The 16872-nt window shown below is 40.1% G+C and overlaps 1 protein-coding gene across 2 annotated transcripts in view; it reads left to right on the top strand.

The window, feature by feature from the left end:
* The window catches only part of GALNTL6 (polypeptide N-acetylgalactosaminyltransferase like 6), a 1265432-nt gene that overhangs the window by 1032658 nt on the left and 215902 nt on the right, over positions 1-16872 (top strand). For both annotated transcript variants that reach the window (XM_024246076.2, XM_024246077.2), the window contains one exon: positions 2494-2677. In XM_024246076.2, coding sequence (XP_024101844.1) covers positions 2494-2677 — 184 coding nt within the window. The remainder of the gene's footprint in view (positions 1-2493; positions 2678-16872) is intronic.

Consider the following 16872-nt stretch of genomic DNA (forward strand, 5'->3'; position numbering starts at 1 on the left):
TTCCTGTAGTCCTGTTGGATAAGAAATGATTCAAGCTCAGGATCACTATCTTTCTTATTTTCCTCTATCAGTGTCTTGACACATCATCCAAAATGAAAAAACAGGCAGAGCCACACAGTTTCTTGGCTCATTTTTCACTTTGGGATTATACCTGAATTTCAATTTCCCATTAAGTCTGTTTGTTTGATCCCTGGAAATTGAAATGTAGGCACAAGCCTTGGATGAAAAATTAGTCGTGCTGCTTTCAACCTAAGCTAGTACAGCTGGATAAGAGTGAAAAGGAAATTTGAAGGAAAAGTTGACAGTTACTTTAACAGACACATTCTCTTTGGGTCACCTTGGGACTCCTTGATGGTCAGGGAACTTGTAAATCAACCTGATTCTGAATTTGATTGAAGAAAGTCACTGAAACCTTAATACTAAAATACCTGCAGGGATGAGAGAAAAAATATTCTGGACCCAGCAACGATGGTCTCCTCTGTCAAAGACATCTCTGGGGAAATACCATTCAGTAAAATATTACTGAATAGAAATACCATTCAGTAAAACCCATTATAAGGCTTGCCCTGGTAAAAAACAAATGCTTAGCCATCCCTTGGTGCAGATTAACTAGAAATGGTGCTGGGGGGTCTCTTCATCTGCTAATTAAACTAAAGTAAGACAAAGCCCACCTCTAGCTCTCTGTGGCTTACCAGGGCCATGCTCTAAAATCGCAACCCTTTCCACACTCCAGTATCCTGCATTCCCCTTCCCCTGTTTTATTTTTTCCCATCTCATTTATCACCTTTTAAAACACTATATAATTTAGTTATTTATTATGCTTATTAATTGTCTTTGCTTCATTCCTGAAGACAGAAATTTTTGTGATGTTATTCATCATGGTATCCCCGGAACCTAGAAAAACTGACTAGCACATAGTTTCTAATCAATAAATAATTGTTGAAATATGAAAAGAATGACTGGATGGATAAATGGATGGATGGATGGATGGATGGATGGATGGATGGATGGATGGATGGATGAACGGACAGATGGAAGGATGGATGGATGGATGGATGGAAAGGCATATAGACCTAGAGGGGAAAGTTTTCACAAAATTCCGTGGTTTCCATCCCCTGTTTCATCAGTGTCATCGAAATAAAGCCACTTGTTATTACAACCAGTAAAACCTTATGCTTTTTATCCCATGCTTAAGAGAAACTTCTAAAGCAAACGGACAGTTTCCTTACTGCAGGAACTTTATCCCCAACATTTACTCCACAATCTCTGGGGAAACAAAATATGTTACGGAAATAACCAAACTTCGTAATTATGCTAAATGATATCGGTTGTTTATTTGTTTATTTGTTTATTGTCACATCTAAAGGTCTTCCGAATAACAAGAAGTTCTGCCCATTAGACAGCATTGGTCTGTTACAATAAATATTAACTAAATTCACATTCTCGGAAAGAAAGATACCTCACAGACAGCTATTCTAGCTAAACCAAAGGATGCAAATGCCAGTGCCCTGTGCTAGCTGTTAATGTCATCACAATAACCATAGCCACATAGGAAAGGAAGGTGCTGGAACTGGAAAAAACAAATCACCTCTCTGCTACCATGAGAAGCACAATGGAACACTCGAAAGGCCAGGTTTGAAACTGGATTGTTAAGCAGAGGTTGCATCTTGGTTATTGCTCTCAAAAGCTGCATAACCCTTGACAAGTTAATTTCTCTAATCTTACCTTCCTCATGCATAAATTGGGGATGATAATAATAGTTACCCTACAGGGTTGCTGAGTATTAGAATAGCATGAGAATAAATCACTTAGTAGTTGCTCAAGAATTTAAGAGTAGCAGAAGTAATCGCAGTAGTATAATATCACCTAATACTTTTTCGAATATGATAAGGGAAGAAAATGTATAGCTTTGATCAATAGAGTTTAGCTTCAAGAACAGTGGCAAAATAGGACTTGGAAAAATCTCTGGCAAACCTGAGAGCAAAGAATTCTATGTATGATCTGTCAGCATTTATAGAGGAGCAGCCACCGTGATTGTTATAGATTAGATGCTACAAAAACCATGAAGTTAAATATTTACATTTTGGAACCTCCAGAAAGCAGGCCAGTATTTTCTCAGCAGGCTCCAGCAGTATGCTTGAAAGAACACGAGTACTGTTTATACTCTACGCATGTTGGATGCACGATAAAATGACAGATTGGGGACAGGTCAGAGCAAAAATGTGACAGAGGTAGAGCTAAATGGACTTCTGCAAGTCTCTCTGGGACATAACTTTCTTAAAGGAAAATACAACGACTCTAATTGGACCTAATCGCTGTCCCATCACGTTAAGTCCAGAATTCAGAGATTCCTGAAAAGTGCTCTAAGGACGACAGAGAGCCACGGCTGCAAGCATTATGCATTAGTGGAGGACTATAGGCTTCTCTTTGCTGAAAAATGATAGATGACCTAGGCAGGCATGTCATTTCCTATTTTGTGCTTTCATTTTTCAGACCAAATTGCACTAAACCACAAAACCATCGTGTGTCCCATGATCGATGTCATTGACCACAATCACTTCGGGTATGAGGCACAAGCTGGGGATGCCATGCGAGGAGCCTTCGACTGGGAAATGTACTACAAAAGAATCCCCATCCCTCCAGAGCTCCAGAGGGCAGATCCCAGCGACCCTTTTGAGTGAGTAGCAGCCAAGGGAGGGGCCGAGGGGGTGAGGGCAGGTAACTCATTGCAGTGTTAAACCTGGGCTCAAGAAGACACTTATCTCTAACAAAATGGAATAAAACAGGTGGCAACAATATGCAAAACATCAGAGAAAGGTCAGACCTACACCCTGTAGAAAATTACAAGCTGTGCCGAATTCATGGATCACCCCTTCTTAAACTTTGCTAAGCATGAAACAGTACAGATGAAAGAACCAGGAAAATGCATAAACAGAAAATACATAGAGAAGGAAGGCATGTTCCCTTCTTAGATGCTTTCTTATTTTCAGTTGTCTCTGTTCTTTTGACTTTTCCCTAAAGGATTACTGAAAACAACTACTTTGCTTTTCTTTTTATTAGAAATTGATATAAAATATGAACCAGTGTTTAAGCCTACTTTCTACACCCTGTCGAAATTGTCTACCTATAATGGAAGTGTGCTCCTGAGCAGGTGTTCCCACAACTGAAACATGGGGAATTCAATCAAAGTGATATATCCAGAGTCAATTATCTTTGATAATCCTGTCCCTAATTTAAGTACATACTGCACAGAGAAGAATGTACAGCAATGATCTAATGATTAATTTCTACCAAACGACATCCTGTTTTTTCAGTGTGGACATGAGAAGTATGCATTTAAAGAAAAAGAAAAAATATCTATAGTTTAGTTTGACAGACTATCAAGACCATTCATAGTGAATGGTAAACTTTTTCCAACAGTTAGCCTAGAGGTTACCCAAGGTATACTATATATCTATTCCTCATACTGCAACATTTGATATCATTAAAATTGTTATTTTAAAACTATTATATATGTTTTTCTTAGTACAAGAAAAATGTCTGTGATCAAGGCTTTGCACACTCTGAGTCCATTTAAAATGCATTAAAAATATTGTCTTTTCATCAATAATATGGGCCATAAAAGTTTGCAGTAAAGAAGCTACTGAGTACAAAAACCACTTCCCTGACACTAACAGTTTAAATTACAATCAACATTTCATAATTATCAGGAAAATATTTCCTACACTTCTAGTCTTTAGAAAAATGAACTCCTGGGGAAGCAAAAGGAATTTCAGAAGACGTTAGCCTGATACCACGCGAGAGAAGTCGTTTCTTTTGTAAAATGAAGCGCTCTCATTAAATATCCAGAGCTTCTGGAGTTCAGCCTCTTTTGACTCGACACTTACTGGAGAGTTATTGAAAAGAAATAATAAAGGACCTTTGTTACTTCCTCAAATGCTTTGGCCAAAATTTCACGGATATTCAAAACTACTAGAAAAGCTTTTTAGTAATCTAAGCAAAAGTGTTTCTAATAAGCATTTGAAGTGGGCTTAGCTGAGAGAAGCTCTTCAGACTTCTCTGAAGGCAACCATCTGAAAATGTTGACAGAGGGGCTTAAGGTGGGACAAGTGACAAGGGTGTGAGGTGATATGTATGTTAATTAGCTTAATTTAGCCATTCCGCAATGTGTACATATTTCAAAACATCATGTTGTACATCGTAAATATATACAACTTTCATATGTCAGTTTAAAATATAGATGAGAAAAGAAAATAAATTTAAAACGTTTTAAATGTAAAAGATTTTTAAAACATGCGTGTGGAGAAGAGTACAAAAGGGCCTTAACCATGGTAGAACTGTTATTAGATGCTGGCCCACAGCAGAAGAGCCACAGTTCGGCCACTATGATGTGAAAGTACATGTTTTAAGGGCTAGAACTCACCCAGGCTGGCTTTCCAAATACCATGATAGTAACTGGTTATAATGATCTTTAGTTTATTTGCACTGTGATAGCAGAGTAGGGGTCCTGCTTCCTGAAACAGTAGGATCAAAATGCTATCAGAGGAATCTGCAGTGGAGACAGTTATAAAAGTATTCTCAGTGCCTGCACTGACAGTCACAATTTTTGTCAGGCTGACTCTGACTATGGCTATTACAATATCAAGCACCTTGCTTAACTACAGAGCTGGCAGAATTGGTAACTTTCAGAACTAGGTTACCTCTTGTTTCTGCCCCCTACATAGGTGGTTGTTGAGCTGTCAAAAACTGCATTCATCTATTGCATATTACTATCTTTCTGCCTTAAGTCTTATTGATTCCTAGGAATGTGGACACTTTAGCCTCTTGTAATAAATGTAACTTGCAGGAGGTGTCCACTTTGATCTTATAAACCGTGTTTGCCTTCCTGGTAATAAAAGAATGGTTACCCAAGCAGCTCTGAGCAGTGTATCAGCAATTTCATTATCACGGCAGTCACCTGAATGTGCTCATAAACAGACAAGCTTTAGGCTAAAACTTGCTTCTCTAGCTGTAAAGCTTTAAGGTACACAGAAAGAACGAAGGCAGTCTATCTATATATCTTTCTTGTAGTCTTCCACATTTCAAGACACTGCTACCAAAGTGTATCGTTTTCTGTGGGAAGACAGAGAGGAGGCTGAAAGGCTAGGAAGAAGGGAAACAAAGAAGAATGTGCAAACGTATCTCAAACCCCAGTACTTTTCATACAATAAGGATGCAAAAATTATCTTTCTGTAGCAAGTTTATCAAATGTCTTAAGTGACAAGATTTGAATTATCTAATTTATTCTGCCATTACTTGAATTTTCAGTGACTATTATAGCAGTGATTACAGCAGTGTTTTCCAACCTGAAAACTCTGTGAAATTAGTGGGGCATTAACAGTATTTAATTATTAATTACTTGGATTGAATTCTGTTGAAAATTTTAGAGTGTTATACTAGTGGGTAGGCATAAGTGTCATTTCTCAAATATTCAATTTCAGTTATAAGGCATATATGAACCTGATGTGGTATAAACTGTATTTCTTCACATAGACTACAGAGTCAAAGAGGTCATCATATACCAACTTTCTAAACTAGGAATCAAGACTTTCAACAATCTGACTAGAAAAGAAAAGGAAAACTCATGGATAACTTTGAGCACTAAGAAAATATTTACTGATATTTACAAAGGGATCCTGTTTTTCAACAAACTGCTACTAGAACATAAGAGAAAAAGCAACATTCATGATTCAAATTATTATATGGTGGTCATAATTCCTATTGGATTGGATACATTTAAGAAATATTTTGGCTGGGCATGGTGGCCCACACCTGTATTCCCAGCACTTTGGGAGGCTGAGGTGGGTGGATCATTTGAGGTCAGGAGTTAAAGACCAGCCTGTCCAATACAGTGAAACCTCGCCTTTACTAAAAATACAACAATTAGCCGGGCATGGTGGTGGGCGCCTGTAGTCCCAAGCTACTTAGGAGGCTGAGGCAAGAGAATCGCTTGAACCCGGGAGGCAGAGGTTGCAGTGAGCAGAGATCGCACCACTGTACTTCAGCCTGAGAAACAGCCAGACTCCGTCTCCAAAAATAAAAAAAAAAGAAAGAAATATTTTGGGGCCAGGAACAGTCACTCACACCTGTAATCCCAGCACTTTGGGAGACCAAGGCAGGCAGATTGCTTGAGCCCAGGCGTTTGAGACGAGCCTGGGCAACATAGCAAAACCCTGTCTCTACGAAAAAAATATATACATATATAGTGGGGCATGGTGGTGCACACCTGTAGTCCCAGCTACTTGGGAAGCTGAGGTGGGAGGATCACCTAAGCCTAAGAAGTTGAGGCTGCAGTGAGCCATGATCACACCACTGCATTCAACCTGGGTGATAGTGAGACCCTATCTCAAAAAAAAAAAAAAAAAAAGTTAAACAAGAAATATTTTGGGTTATTTATTAAGGAAGAAACCAAAATGTTCCCTCTTTCTGGTGGCTTTTATCATGATGTAATGCTTTGAGGAAATTCTTGTTATTCATGGCTTTTAGAAGGTTTTCTCATTACCGGTCCATCTTGAATTCAGGGCACTTAGCAATGAAAGACTTTTCTGTGTGACAAAACATAATATGCTCCTTCAGCCATGATGACAAAGAGAAAGATGTTTATTTACTTTCTAAAAGTTTAGAGTGGGCCCTAAGAAATTATCTTGTCCAGATTCTCTTCAATGTGAGCAACCACTAAACAATGTCCAAGACAGGCATCCAACCTCTGCAGTAACTCATCTTTAAAGTAAATTTCCTACCTCAAAAGATAGTCGTTTCTGTTAGACTTATTGACAGAAATGTTTTCCCTTGTATGAAGAAAATTATGCCTTCCTGATCCCAAATTGTCCTACTTGAGATACAAGGAATATCTAATTGGTCTTTAATGACAGAGCTATTAGAAATATTTGAGAATAGTTGCCATGCCTATACTGCCCAAGAGGGAAAACAACAAAACATTTTTCTTTTCCAGGCTACATATTTTCAGTTCTATCACCATGTTTTCCAGGTCTACTAGAATCTTGTAAAAGTTCACACTCGTTGATGTAATGGTTCCATACATGTAAATTCACTTCACTGCTGCAATACTACCAACGTTTCTCCAACTTGTCTCCAAGGGCAGCATGAAATAGTCCATCCAGTATATCAGGTACCCAGGCCCTAATACATGACTCTGTCAACTATAAAAATCAAGTTAATTTCTAGAGAATTTATGCAGGTTCCTAGCTATCATGCTTCCTTTTGCTAAATACAAAGAATCAATTCAGCAGTTTACTCAATTTTGTAAGTTGATTATATTTTTCAGAATCCACCTGTATTCTGTCTTTGTGATTGTGGGGAAATTATCTTTGCACTGCCAGTCTTCCTCAGATAGATCTTCACAATTCCTTAAAGACTTCTAGAACTAAGAGTTTTAATCACCATCAGTGGAATTCTTGCCTAGACTTATTAGTGAGAACTGACATTCTCTATTTTCCATCTATTTATACCATCAATTTCCAAAATGTTGAAAATGAATATATATATACAGCAGTGGGGAAATTCACAGGCTACAATCATCCTTTTTTTTTTTTTGGAGACAAAGTCTCACTCTGTCACCCAGGTTGGAGTGCAGTGGCATGATCTCGGCTCACTGCAACCTCTGCCTCCTGGGTTCAAGTGATTCTCCTGCCTCAGCCTCCTGAGTAGCTGGGATTACAGGCGCACACCACCATGCCTGAATAATGTTTGGATTTTTAGTAGAGACAGGGTTTTGCCATGTTGGTCAGGCTGGTCTTGAACTCCTGACCTCATGATCTGCCCGCCTTAGCCTCCCAAAGTGTTGGGATTACAGGCATGAGCCACCACACCCAGCCACAATCATCCATCTTATTCTCTCAGAAACCACTATGTTCCACACACATATCAGTTTGAATTCAGTAATTCCTCATCCAGGGCCAATATCTAGCCTACAAATGTTCCTAGGCATGGATAGCAATAGCCATGACCCATTGCCAAGGACCTCAAGGTAGGCACTTCAGACATGAAAGATCCTCTGACATGGGCCAAAGGTGAGATCCTTGTGAGCTGGTTCTGCAATCCAGAAGTGTGAGGCATAGCCCATGCTAAAATGGGGAAAATTCTACCTCTTTGCTACAGAGAGTTGTAACACTGTCACATGGAAGTGGAATGCTTTCTATAGATTTACTGATAGTACCTTCCTTTGTTCTTCCAAGGGACGCAGTGCAGAACTTGCAGACTCTTTCTTGTATAAGAATGTGAGAAAGTGCTGATGCCAACACCGTGTGAAAGTCAGTGGTTCTTAGGTAACAAATATAACTTTCTGCTAAATTTAGGCTTAGAATAAAATCAGAAAAAAGTACAAATAATCATAAATTAATCAAGCTAGAAAAAACCTTGGAGACAATTCAACTTCTTATTTTTACAAAAAAGGAAACCTAAGCTATACAGTCTAAATGACTTATCCAGTGTCACCACTAGCTAACTTAACAGCTACTACTAGAATCTGGGGTTGCTGACTCATCATCCCATGCTATTCTTTCTTTCACACACGTTGATGGAGGGGAAATTAACAGTTGTTAAATGTCTACTGCTATGGGTCAGGCACTTTGCTAGGAAATTTACATATCTTCCTAACCCATTTCATCCTTATTTCAAGCCTATGAACTATGTAATTTTTACGAATGAGATGATTCAGGCTCATAGAGGTTAAGCAGTTTTCCCAAGTTTACACAGCAAGTAGGAGTAAGAACGCAGAGCTAAGAATTCCCATGATTCCATGGAGATTTTCACCTCCCATTCTACTTAGAGAAGACTACACATTCTCTAGTGGTTAAGGAATAATCATACTCAAATAGGGAAAAAACCTTCAGAGAGTACAATTACTTCTTCCCTAAAACACGGCAATGCAGCTGGTAAGTGAATATCACAAAGCCAAAACATCACTGACCTTTACCAATCCTTACAGCAAGTCTTATTTCAAAACACGTTCAGGACACTGGGTCAAACAAAATCACTCCAGGTCTGCCTCATACAGATAGACTTGTGCCTGCACAAGGGTGCTCAGTGGAGAGTGTGTGTAAGGCTAAGATCGAGCCTCTGTTCATAAAGCCATGGACCCAGGCTTGGGTTGACTAACCTGGAGGAAGAGGGGCTCCTTCTCCTTGGTGGGCATAGAAGCTTCACTTTATTAACACAAAGGAGATAACAACAGATTGAGGATCAACTTCCTTGATGCCTAGAATAAACTATTAGCTTTTATCAGAACCTTATTGATGGCACTAATTGACCTTCAAAATTTTATCATCCTACTTGGGTAAATTTCATTGAGGGTTAGGGGTACCTTAGCCTACTCAGAATTTGAAAGTAAAGATAATCTGTTTTACACAAAACTCTTTCCACATAGGTTTTGACCCAATATTAGTAATTCTACATTTAATCAAAATCAGTAAAGCATGAAATTGATTTCCCATGGAAAAAGTGACTGGTCAAACTGTGAATTTAAGGTAGAATATAAGCTTAGAAGGATAACTTTGGGGGTTTTCTCCACTTTCACCTCTAAGTTTAATTAGATACTGTTCATCCTCCCTTTTATTCTATCCTGCCCCTATTAGGACACCTCCAGAGCCTGGAAAATCCATTTGGTAGAGTGGGAGAACTTTGTTCATTCCCTGCTTGTCAAGTCAAGTCAATATTCTCACAAATTTTGCATGGTCTCCATGCAATTGCTACAAATCTTCCTCCTTTTTTCCTCAAAAAATCAAATTGATGCATAAAAATACCAAAGTGTGTGCTCCTTGACCTCAACCTCCAACCATGTAATTCTCTATGATTGAGGTTTCAAAACTGAAGTTTCAAACATTTGAAGGATTGGATTAGAATCTATGTTCATCAGTTTAGTCTAGAGACAAGTTCCAGGAGAGTTAACTAGGTCTTTAGCTCTCCACAACCACAACCACAGATCTTGCCAGAACTTCTCATTATTCCAGAAGCCGCTCAATTAAACTGGCCAAAGAATCTATTTCATGAAACCTATGTAGTATGTAATATGAAAACTAACATCTGTTTAGCACTTCACTGTATGTAAAGCCCTCACTATATTATCTAATTAACTCTATGTAATAATCCTTTAGAATGGGTTAAAGTAGATACTGTGGTTTTCTAATTTTGCAAATAGAGTGAGAACCAAAGAAATGAAGGGACTATCATAATGAGTAAGAGACAAAATCAGGACTCAAATCAATGCCTTCATTCATTCATTCAGATTTCAAATCTTAGGTTTAATCAATAGTCTCATAGGACTCAAGTGAATGCCTTCTTTCATTCATTCAGACTTTGAATCCTAGGGTTAATCAAAAATTTTCTTTTACTCTCCTTGTAAGAGAAACTTAGGCACCCACTAAGTGAAGTAGTTTTGTCAATTAATGTTTCATAGTGAGTTCATAATAAGAGCAGGAAAGGAAACAGATTGCCTTGTTCCCCATACTGTGTTCTTATCATTAGACCAAACTGGAGCTGATAGGTTGAAAATGTCAGCTTTCAGTTACTAATGAAGGGAAATGTCAACAATGCCAGCTTCTGGTCTGTTTATAACAAGATCTAATTCAATATTTAACAACCGCAAAAGGACAAAATGTTTAGGGAAAAGACTGTCAAACTTTTAAATGGTGTCCTAATCTACAGAAGGTGAGAATAAAGGAGCAGAAATGGCTCAAGTGTTTAAAAAACTAATCAAAATATTGAATAAAATCAATCTCCTTTGAAAGCTCAGAATAAACACTCACTGAAGATTTTTTAAATGTAAAGTAAAATAGTATAACATGGGCAGAGATGTTCCAAAGCAAAGTTGTAAATTACCCATCTCTCCTTTTGAAGCCCCCTCCCCCATTGCTTGGCTCTGGAGGCCCCTGGCTGCCCTGAGCCCCCAGTCTCCAGGGAAATCACATCTGACAAAGAAATGCTCCGTAAGGGGTGGCAACAATCTCTTTTCCTTTGTCAGGGTCAGAAATGACTGTTTCTTTCTTCCCTCTCCCTGTGGGTGTGATCTTTACCTCAACAGGATGTTCCCTATGACTTTCTCCTTCATTTAACAGTTAAAATGATATTAACAAAATTAATTCTTAAATTAGCAATTCCTGTAATTATCCTACTGTACCTCCCTGCTTTTCTTCAGTTTGTCTTGGTCTCTTGAGATCTCTGAGTTCCTGGGATAGCTTGGGCTTTGAGATCTCATCTTTCTGGTTCCTGACCATGTATCCAGACTCTTGAACCACTTTTTTTCACTGCGACTTCAATCATAGGTAGCCTGGTAGGTTATGTGCACTATTTTAAAAGACGGTGAGACCTGTTCATCCATCCTGAAAGAGGTGTTCACTCTTGCATACCAGCCACTCAGGACCACGGTCTCTCTGGAACTCCAGAATACACTGCTCTTCTCTACCCAAACCTTACAGTGACTTTTGTTCTAACTATCCTCTGTGTTTCTTTGGTAACATCACCTCTTGAACTTTGGACTTTTGATCTCATTCTTGGTCTTGCTTCACTGCTGCCAGGATAGATAGCTCCTCCGTAGTCAGGCTAGGGCTTGAATTCTTCATGCCAACCACCCCTAGACCTCCAGTACTACCCAATAGTTAAAGATAAAACTTCACCACCTAAGACATAGCAATGGCTCCCTATGTGTTGAACTGTGAAGTTCATGAATGGATTGATGACTGTTTTTGGTAGGGGTTTTTTTGGCCCATTTACCTGTTATATCAACTATTATCCACTTTGTTCTGCTTCCCCAGCTGGTGTCCTGAGTCTGTTTGTCTGTCTAATGTGTGAGGGTAATTTGCTCTGTCCCTTCCCCACCCTTAAGATGTGACTTCACTTCATCTCATTTATTCCTTAGCTGGGCATTTTCATGGGTTCTGTCCTCTAGGATATAACGCCCCACTCTCTTCTTTCTGGCTCCCCAGTCTTCTTTAACTGAAATCTTGCTCCCTTTAGCTAAGGGAGAAACTTCCATGCACCTGTGAAAATACTGTCACAGCCGCCTTCCCAGCACCTGAAGTTCAGCAATATTGACTCTGCCCCAATAACATGATACCAGAGCATGACAGAATTAAACAGAATGTTCTGCCATTCACCTAATCTTCCTCTTCCCTCCCTGCAGATAGGGATATAGGCCTGAGGCCTATATATTAGCTTCATTTCGCTTCATTTTCTCACCCAAAGCTCCATTGCTAAAATATCACCTTCAGCTCTGCTCTCCTCTTTGCTTTCCTTCTCAATTCAAAAACTCTTCTTTTTTCCTAATCATTTTAACATCAATATTAGAACGTAAACTCCATAAGGGCAGGGAGTGCTGTTTTCTTTCATTCAGTCAGTGCTGCATCACTAGCACCTAGTCCCTGTGCATAAAAGACATGCAACAATATTTATTGAATGGATGAAATAAATATGAAGATTGGAAGAAGAAGTGGTCAGACAAGGTTGTGTATATTTGAAACAGAGATGACAGTTCTTCAGAAAAGGATGCTAGCTACAGAAAATGTTGTGGCAGGACTGAGCACAATTATTTGTAGGGTGTGACCCACAGAGCAGTCTAAATAGAGCATAAATTCTTATAGGGGAGTGGTAGAAAGTAAAGAAGAAAAGGAAGAAATGAAGAAGACAACAGAAGGCATTTATCCAGTATGTAGAAAGAAGAAAGATGATAAATAAATATTTTAGAAAAAAAATAGAAGGCCTTCCTGAAGTCCTTTACACCATGAATGAAAATTAAAATCATTTTTAAAACCACAACCTAGAAGATAACATCTTTAACAAGGGGGCAAGGTAATGATATTGATCTTCAGTTCTGTCCTTTTCTAACAAATAACAAGATGCTACGAGCATCTTGTGCTGTCTAGGTTCTAGACACCACCTACAGCCCAAGCTGGTGGGGGTGATGGACTTCAAGAGAGTTGACCAAAAATCCATGCTTGAGAGCAGGGCTGGGAAGGGCCAGTGGGCTTGATGGCGAGTATAATGTTAGAACTTATATGTGTAGACTATGGTCTTAGAATGGGAGGGCGTAACAAGCCTGAACAATATGTATAGATCTAAAGTCTAGCGAAGAAAACTAAGTCTTACATGTAGTGTGCCGTTGAAGCCTTCAATATTTATATTTAAAGAAATGATGAAAACTAGAATCTGTGTCCAGGGGTCAGCGAGGAGTCTCTAGTCCTGAATTACTCTGTTACTCTGCCACAGAAAAAGAACAGAGTTGGCCGCAAGGGCTTTCAGTCAGAACCTGACTTCCGTGTGTGTGTGTGTGTGTGTGTGTGTGTGTGTGTGTGTGTGTTTATGTGTGTATGTGCACATATATGTAATAATAATAAATTGGGATCAGGTTATTTATATATATTTATATTATGTATATGTGTATGTGAGTATATATATTATTTATGTGTGTATGTGAATGTGTGTGTGTGTAAATTTTGCTTGTAAATTGCTTCAAATGTAAATTGCTTTTTTAAACAAAGTGGATACATAGAAATAATAGGAGTGAAAAAGAAACAAAATCTGGCTTTGAGTCTATGCTGCTGTCTTCTCAGTGGGGCTGACTTTGTTCAGGATCACTCGTGGAGGTAGGAGAGACTGGCTTCAGGTGAGAAGGCGTCAGAAATGAGATAATTCCCTATCTCAATCCTCTAACAAAGTCAGAGCAAAACTTTTTAAAAATAAAACAGTACCGCACATACTCCCCTGATGTAAATAGAGTTGAGTGACACTAGAAAAGTAACAGACTTTCATGAGCTTACGTGTGACAAAAGTCATTAGTCTTTACTGTTTGCTGCTTGGATTATTTATTTGGTTCTAGGCTCAGTATCTAAAGTGAGGCTACATCCACAGAGGCACTGGTTTTGACACGATCATCACTCCCGCCTTCAACGAAATAATCAGCAATGACTATGATGCTAAATCGGTGGGACAATTTTTTTTTTTTTTTTGGTCTAATACTTCTTGGTATAGATCCACCTAGAAATACATTTAAGAGAAAGAAATGTCTGTTTTTGTGTCCTGGAGTACCAATAAAAATGAGACAAAATGTACTCTTGCAGTGGGAAGGGAGGGAGATTATATGGCATAATTCAGTGGAAAGGCTGAGGCCAGGCCGCCAGTGGAAAGGCTCGTGCTGGTTGGCCACTCCAGGTTGCAGCTTCTGATTCAAAAGTGACCTCGAGGGCACCTTCCCGCTCCAGCCTTCTTCACTGATGGAGCTCGGTGGTAACACAAAGATGTTTGCTGTTTCTGTGTCTTCCTCCAGCATGTTAGCGTGTTTTTCTGTCAGTGGGAACTAGGTTGGAAGCCCAAGACTCTGCCCAGATCCTGCTTCCGGGATTGAGGTGAGCCGGGGCAGGAGGGCAGGAGCTTAAGGTCTCCCAGCCTGCACTGCATTGGTGGGAAAACTCATCCAAGGCCTTCCAGAAGTGGTACATAAAGGGAGAAATTGAGCGAAGTGGTGGATAAGGTAAAAGTATACATGAGAGAAAGAATGATTACATCACAAGCCACAAAAAAAAGAAAGCAGGTTTGAATACCATGTAAGAGGAGGGAAACTGTAGGGGAAAGCTGTACATAGCTGAGAGAACTGGGATCTGCACATACAGAAGCCAGAGTGGGATCAGGCCATATTTCCCTCCTCCCCACATTTATCCCCCAGCCATTCCACCGATTTAAAATTAGTGAAGAATACAGGCTAGCTAAATGTTTTTTCCTTTGCTTGACACTGCTCCAAGAATTTACATTTTAACTTTTTGTAGCAATAGAAACCATCTCATAGATGATAATTGTAGCATATGGAGCAGGTTTGAAACATACAGTTACAACTCAAGTGGGCATGAATGTAACTTTCTTTATCTCCATAATTGAGCCTTGCAGAGCCCTGGAGTCCTGCTTCCACGGTGAGCAGCAGGCTGGCTCCCAACACATTTGGGCCCAGGACAAGAGTGCAAATGAAGGCTCAGGTGGCATATGGCTAAGTATTTGGAAGTTTATAAACTGAGCTAGCAAACTACTGGGTTCTGCTCTGTCCTCCTTTCTTGATCAATGTACCTTCAAAACAACCCAGAGAGTAGGGATGCATGGAGAATTGCTCCTTAGCGTCCATTCAGCTGTTGTAGCACCTGCGGACAGGCAGGACCGCAGCCCACAGCCCACACCTTCCCTTCCTATTTGTCCTGTGCCTCCACAGCCCATGGGCAGACGCGATGCAGGTGGACAAGGAAGCCCACACATCGAATTCCTTCTACAAAAATAGCCATCCTTTGCCCAACCCCCAGCCCTAAGGATATAAATTCCAAACCATGGGAAAGCAGCCCATGGAAAAATAATCAAATAATAATAGAATGACGCAGGCCTTTGAAGCAGGCTCAGAATCCTATGTGCAGGGAATAATGCAGTCTGGAAAACCCAGTTCACAAAAGGTGTGCAGCCTGTGGGGATGGGGGGAACGGGACATCCCTTTAGCCTCCAGACTACCCATCCCGTAGGGAGAGGAACATCCAAAGAAGACCAGAGCACAGCCCACTTTCCTGAATCTCAGGTCACTGGACAGCAGTGAGCCCCTGATCTCACCGATTAAATGTGTATTTCTTCTGATCCAGAACTTGGTCTCTTATGGGTAAATTCTCAGTAAATTCCCAATTCAAACTCAGTCAATTCAAAAGTCTAACTCCATGCCAGGATTGTTTTCCTTTCCAAACTGCTCTGCTCAACTTTCCTCCATTCTCCTCCACTCTCAGGATGGCATCTTGATAGTGGGGCAAGTCACGATGGGGGCAGGTGTCATCTGATACTTTATCTTTCTCAGCTAGCCTCAGCTGGGTTCAGATTGGATGCAGCAGACCTTTCAAAAGAGGCTTTGTCCTCACTGGATACAGTGCCCACAGATGTCATGTCTCCATCTGCTCTCTTGCATAGTAGGGTCACTCTCCCACTGACTCAGCTCTACCTAAGTTCTAAGATCTGGCTAAGGACTAGTCCAAGAGGCCCGGTTGCAGGCTTTTACTGAGCCCTAGCTTTGGTTTGTTCAGCCCCAAATCTTGGAGATGAGTCCCTTCACCCCGCTTCATAGTGCAGGTCCTCTAGCTTTCAACTCTCATCTGGTCCCCTCCCTCCAACAGGCAAGAATTCCACCCTTTGTGGGTTACAGAGAACCAAGAGGCCCTATCTCAGGCTCTGTCTGCCTAACCACACCATGCCACTCATTCTATTATAATGAGCTTCCTCCTGCTGGCATAGAGCATGTTACTTAGAGGTATCTGCAAACCGTGAATTCTAGGCAGGAAGTGGGGACAATCCCTCTATGTTCTGAAATCCTAAAGCTGATCTGGAGTATTTGTCTCCCTACCACACTCCACCCACCAGGACCGATTAGAACTGGGCCAAAACCTCCCAACTTTGATTTGTTGGAACCAACACCTCATGTTCCCTCTTTCAACAAATCATTGCTCTTGCAAATGAAAGCTCTGTTTCTTCGATACTATGTTATTTTGAAAGCCAAGCTGAGCAGTGACTTTCCTGTTCTTGGTGGTGCACCGCCTTCCTCTAAACCAAAAGAAGCCTGAGCTTCCATGGGTGGAAAGCCAAATGCAACAAGAAAAATAAAGACGAAAAATTTTATCAATAATACTTTCTTTCAAAAATACTATCTCACTATACAAGTTTTTTTCACTGCATTCTTTAAGTGGTAGAGCAAGGAATAAAAAATAAGTAGCCTTCTGCTTGCACTTTAGACATTGAAGGAAGAAAGGAAAGGCAATTCTGCTTAGGAGAAAAATACAGTGGACTGGGCGTGGTGGCTCATGCCTGTAATCCCAGCCT

This window comes from Pongo abelii, chromosome 3, assembly GCF_028885655.2.
Source record: "Pongo abelii isolate AG06213 chromosome 3, NHGRI_mPonAbe1-v2.0_pri, whole genome shotgun sequence".
Classification (NCBI taxonomy): domain Eukaryota; kingdom Metazoa; phylum Chordata; class Mammalia; order Primates; family Hominidae; genus Pongo; species Pongo abelii.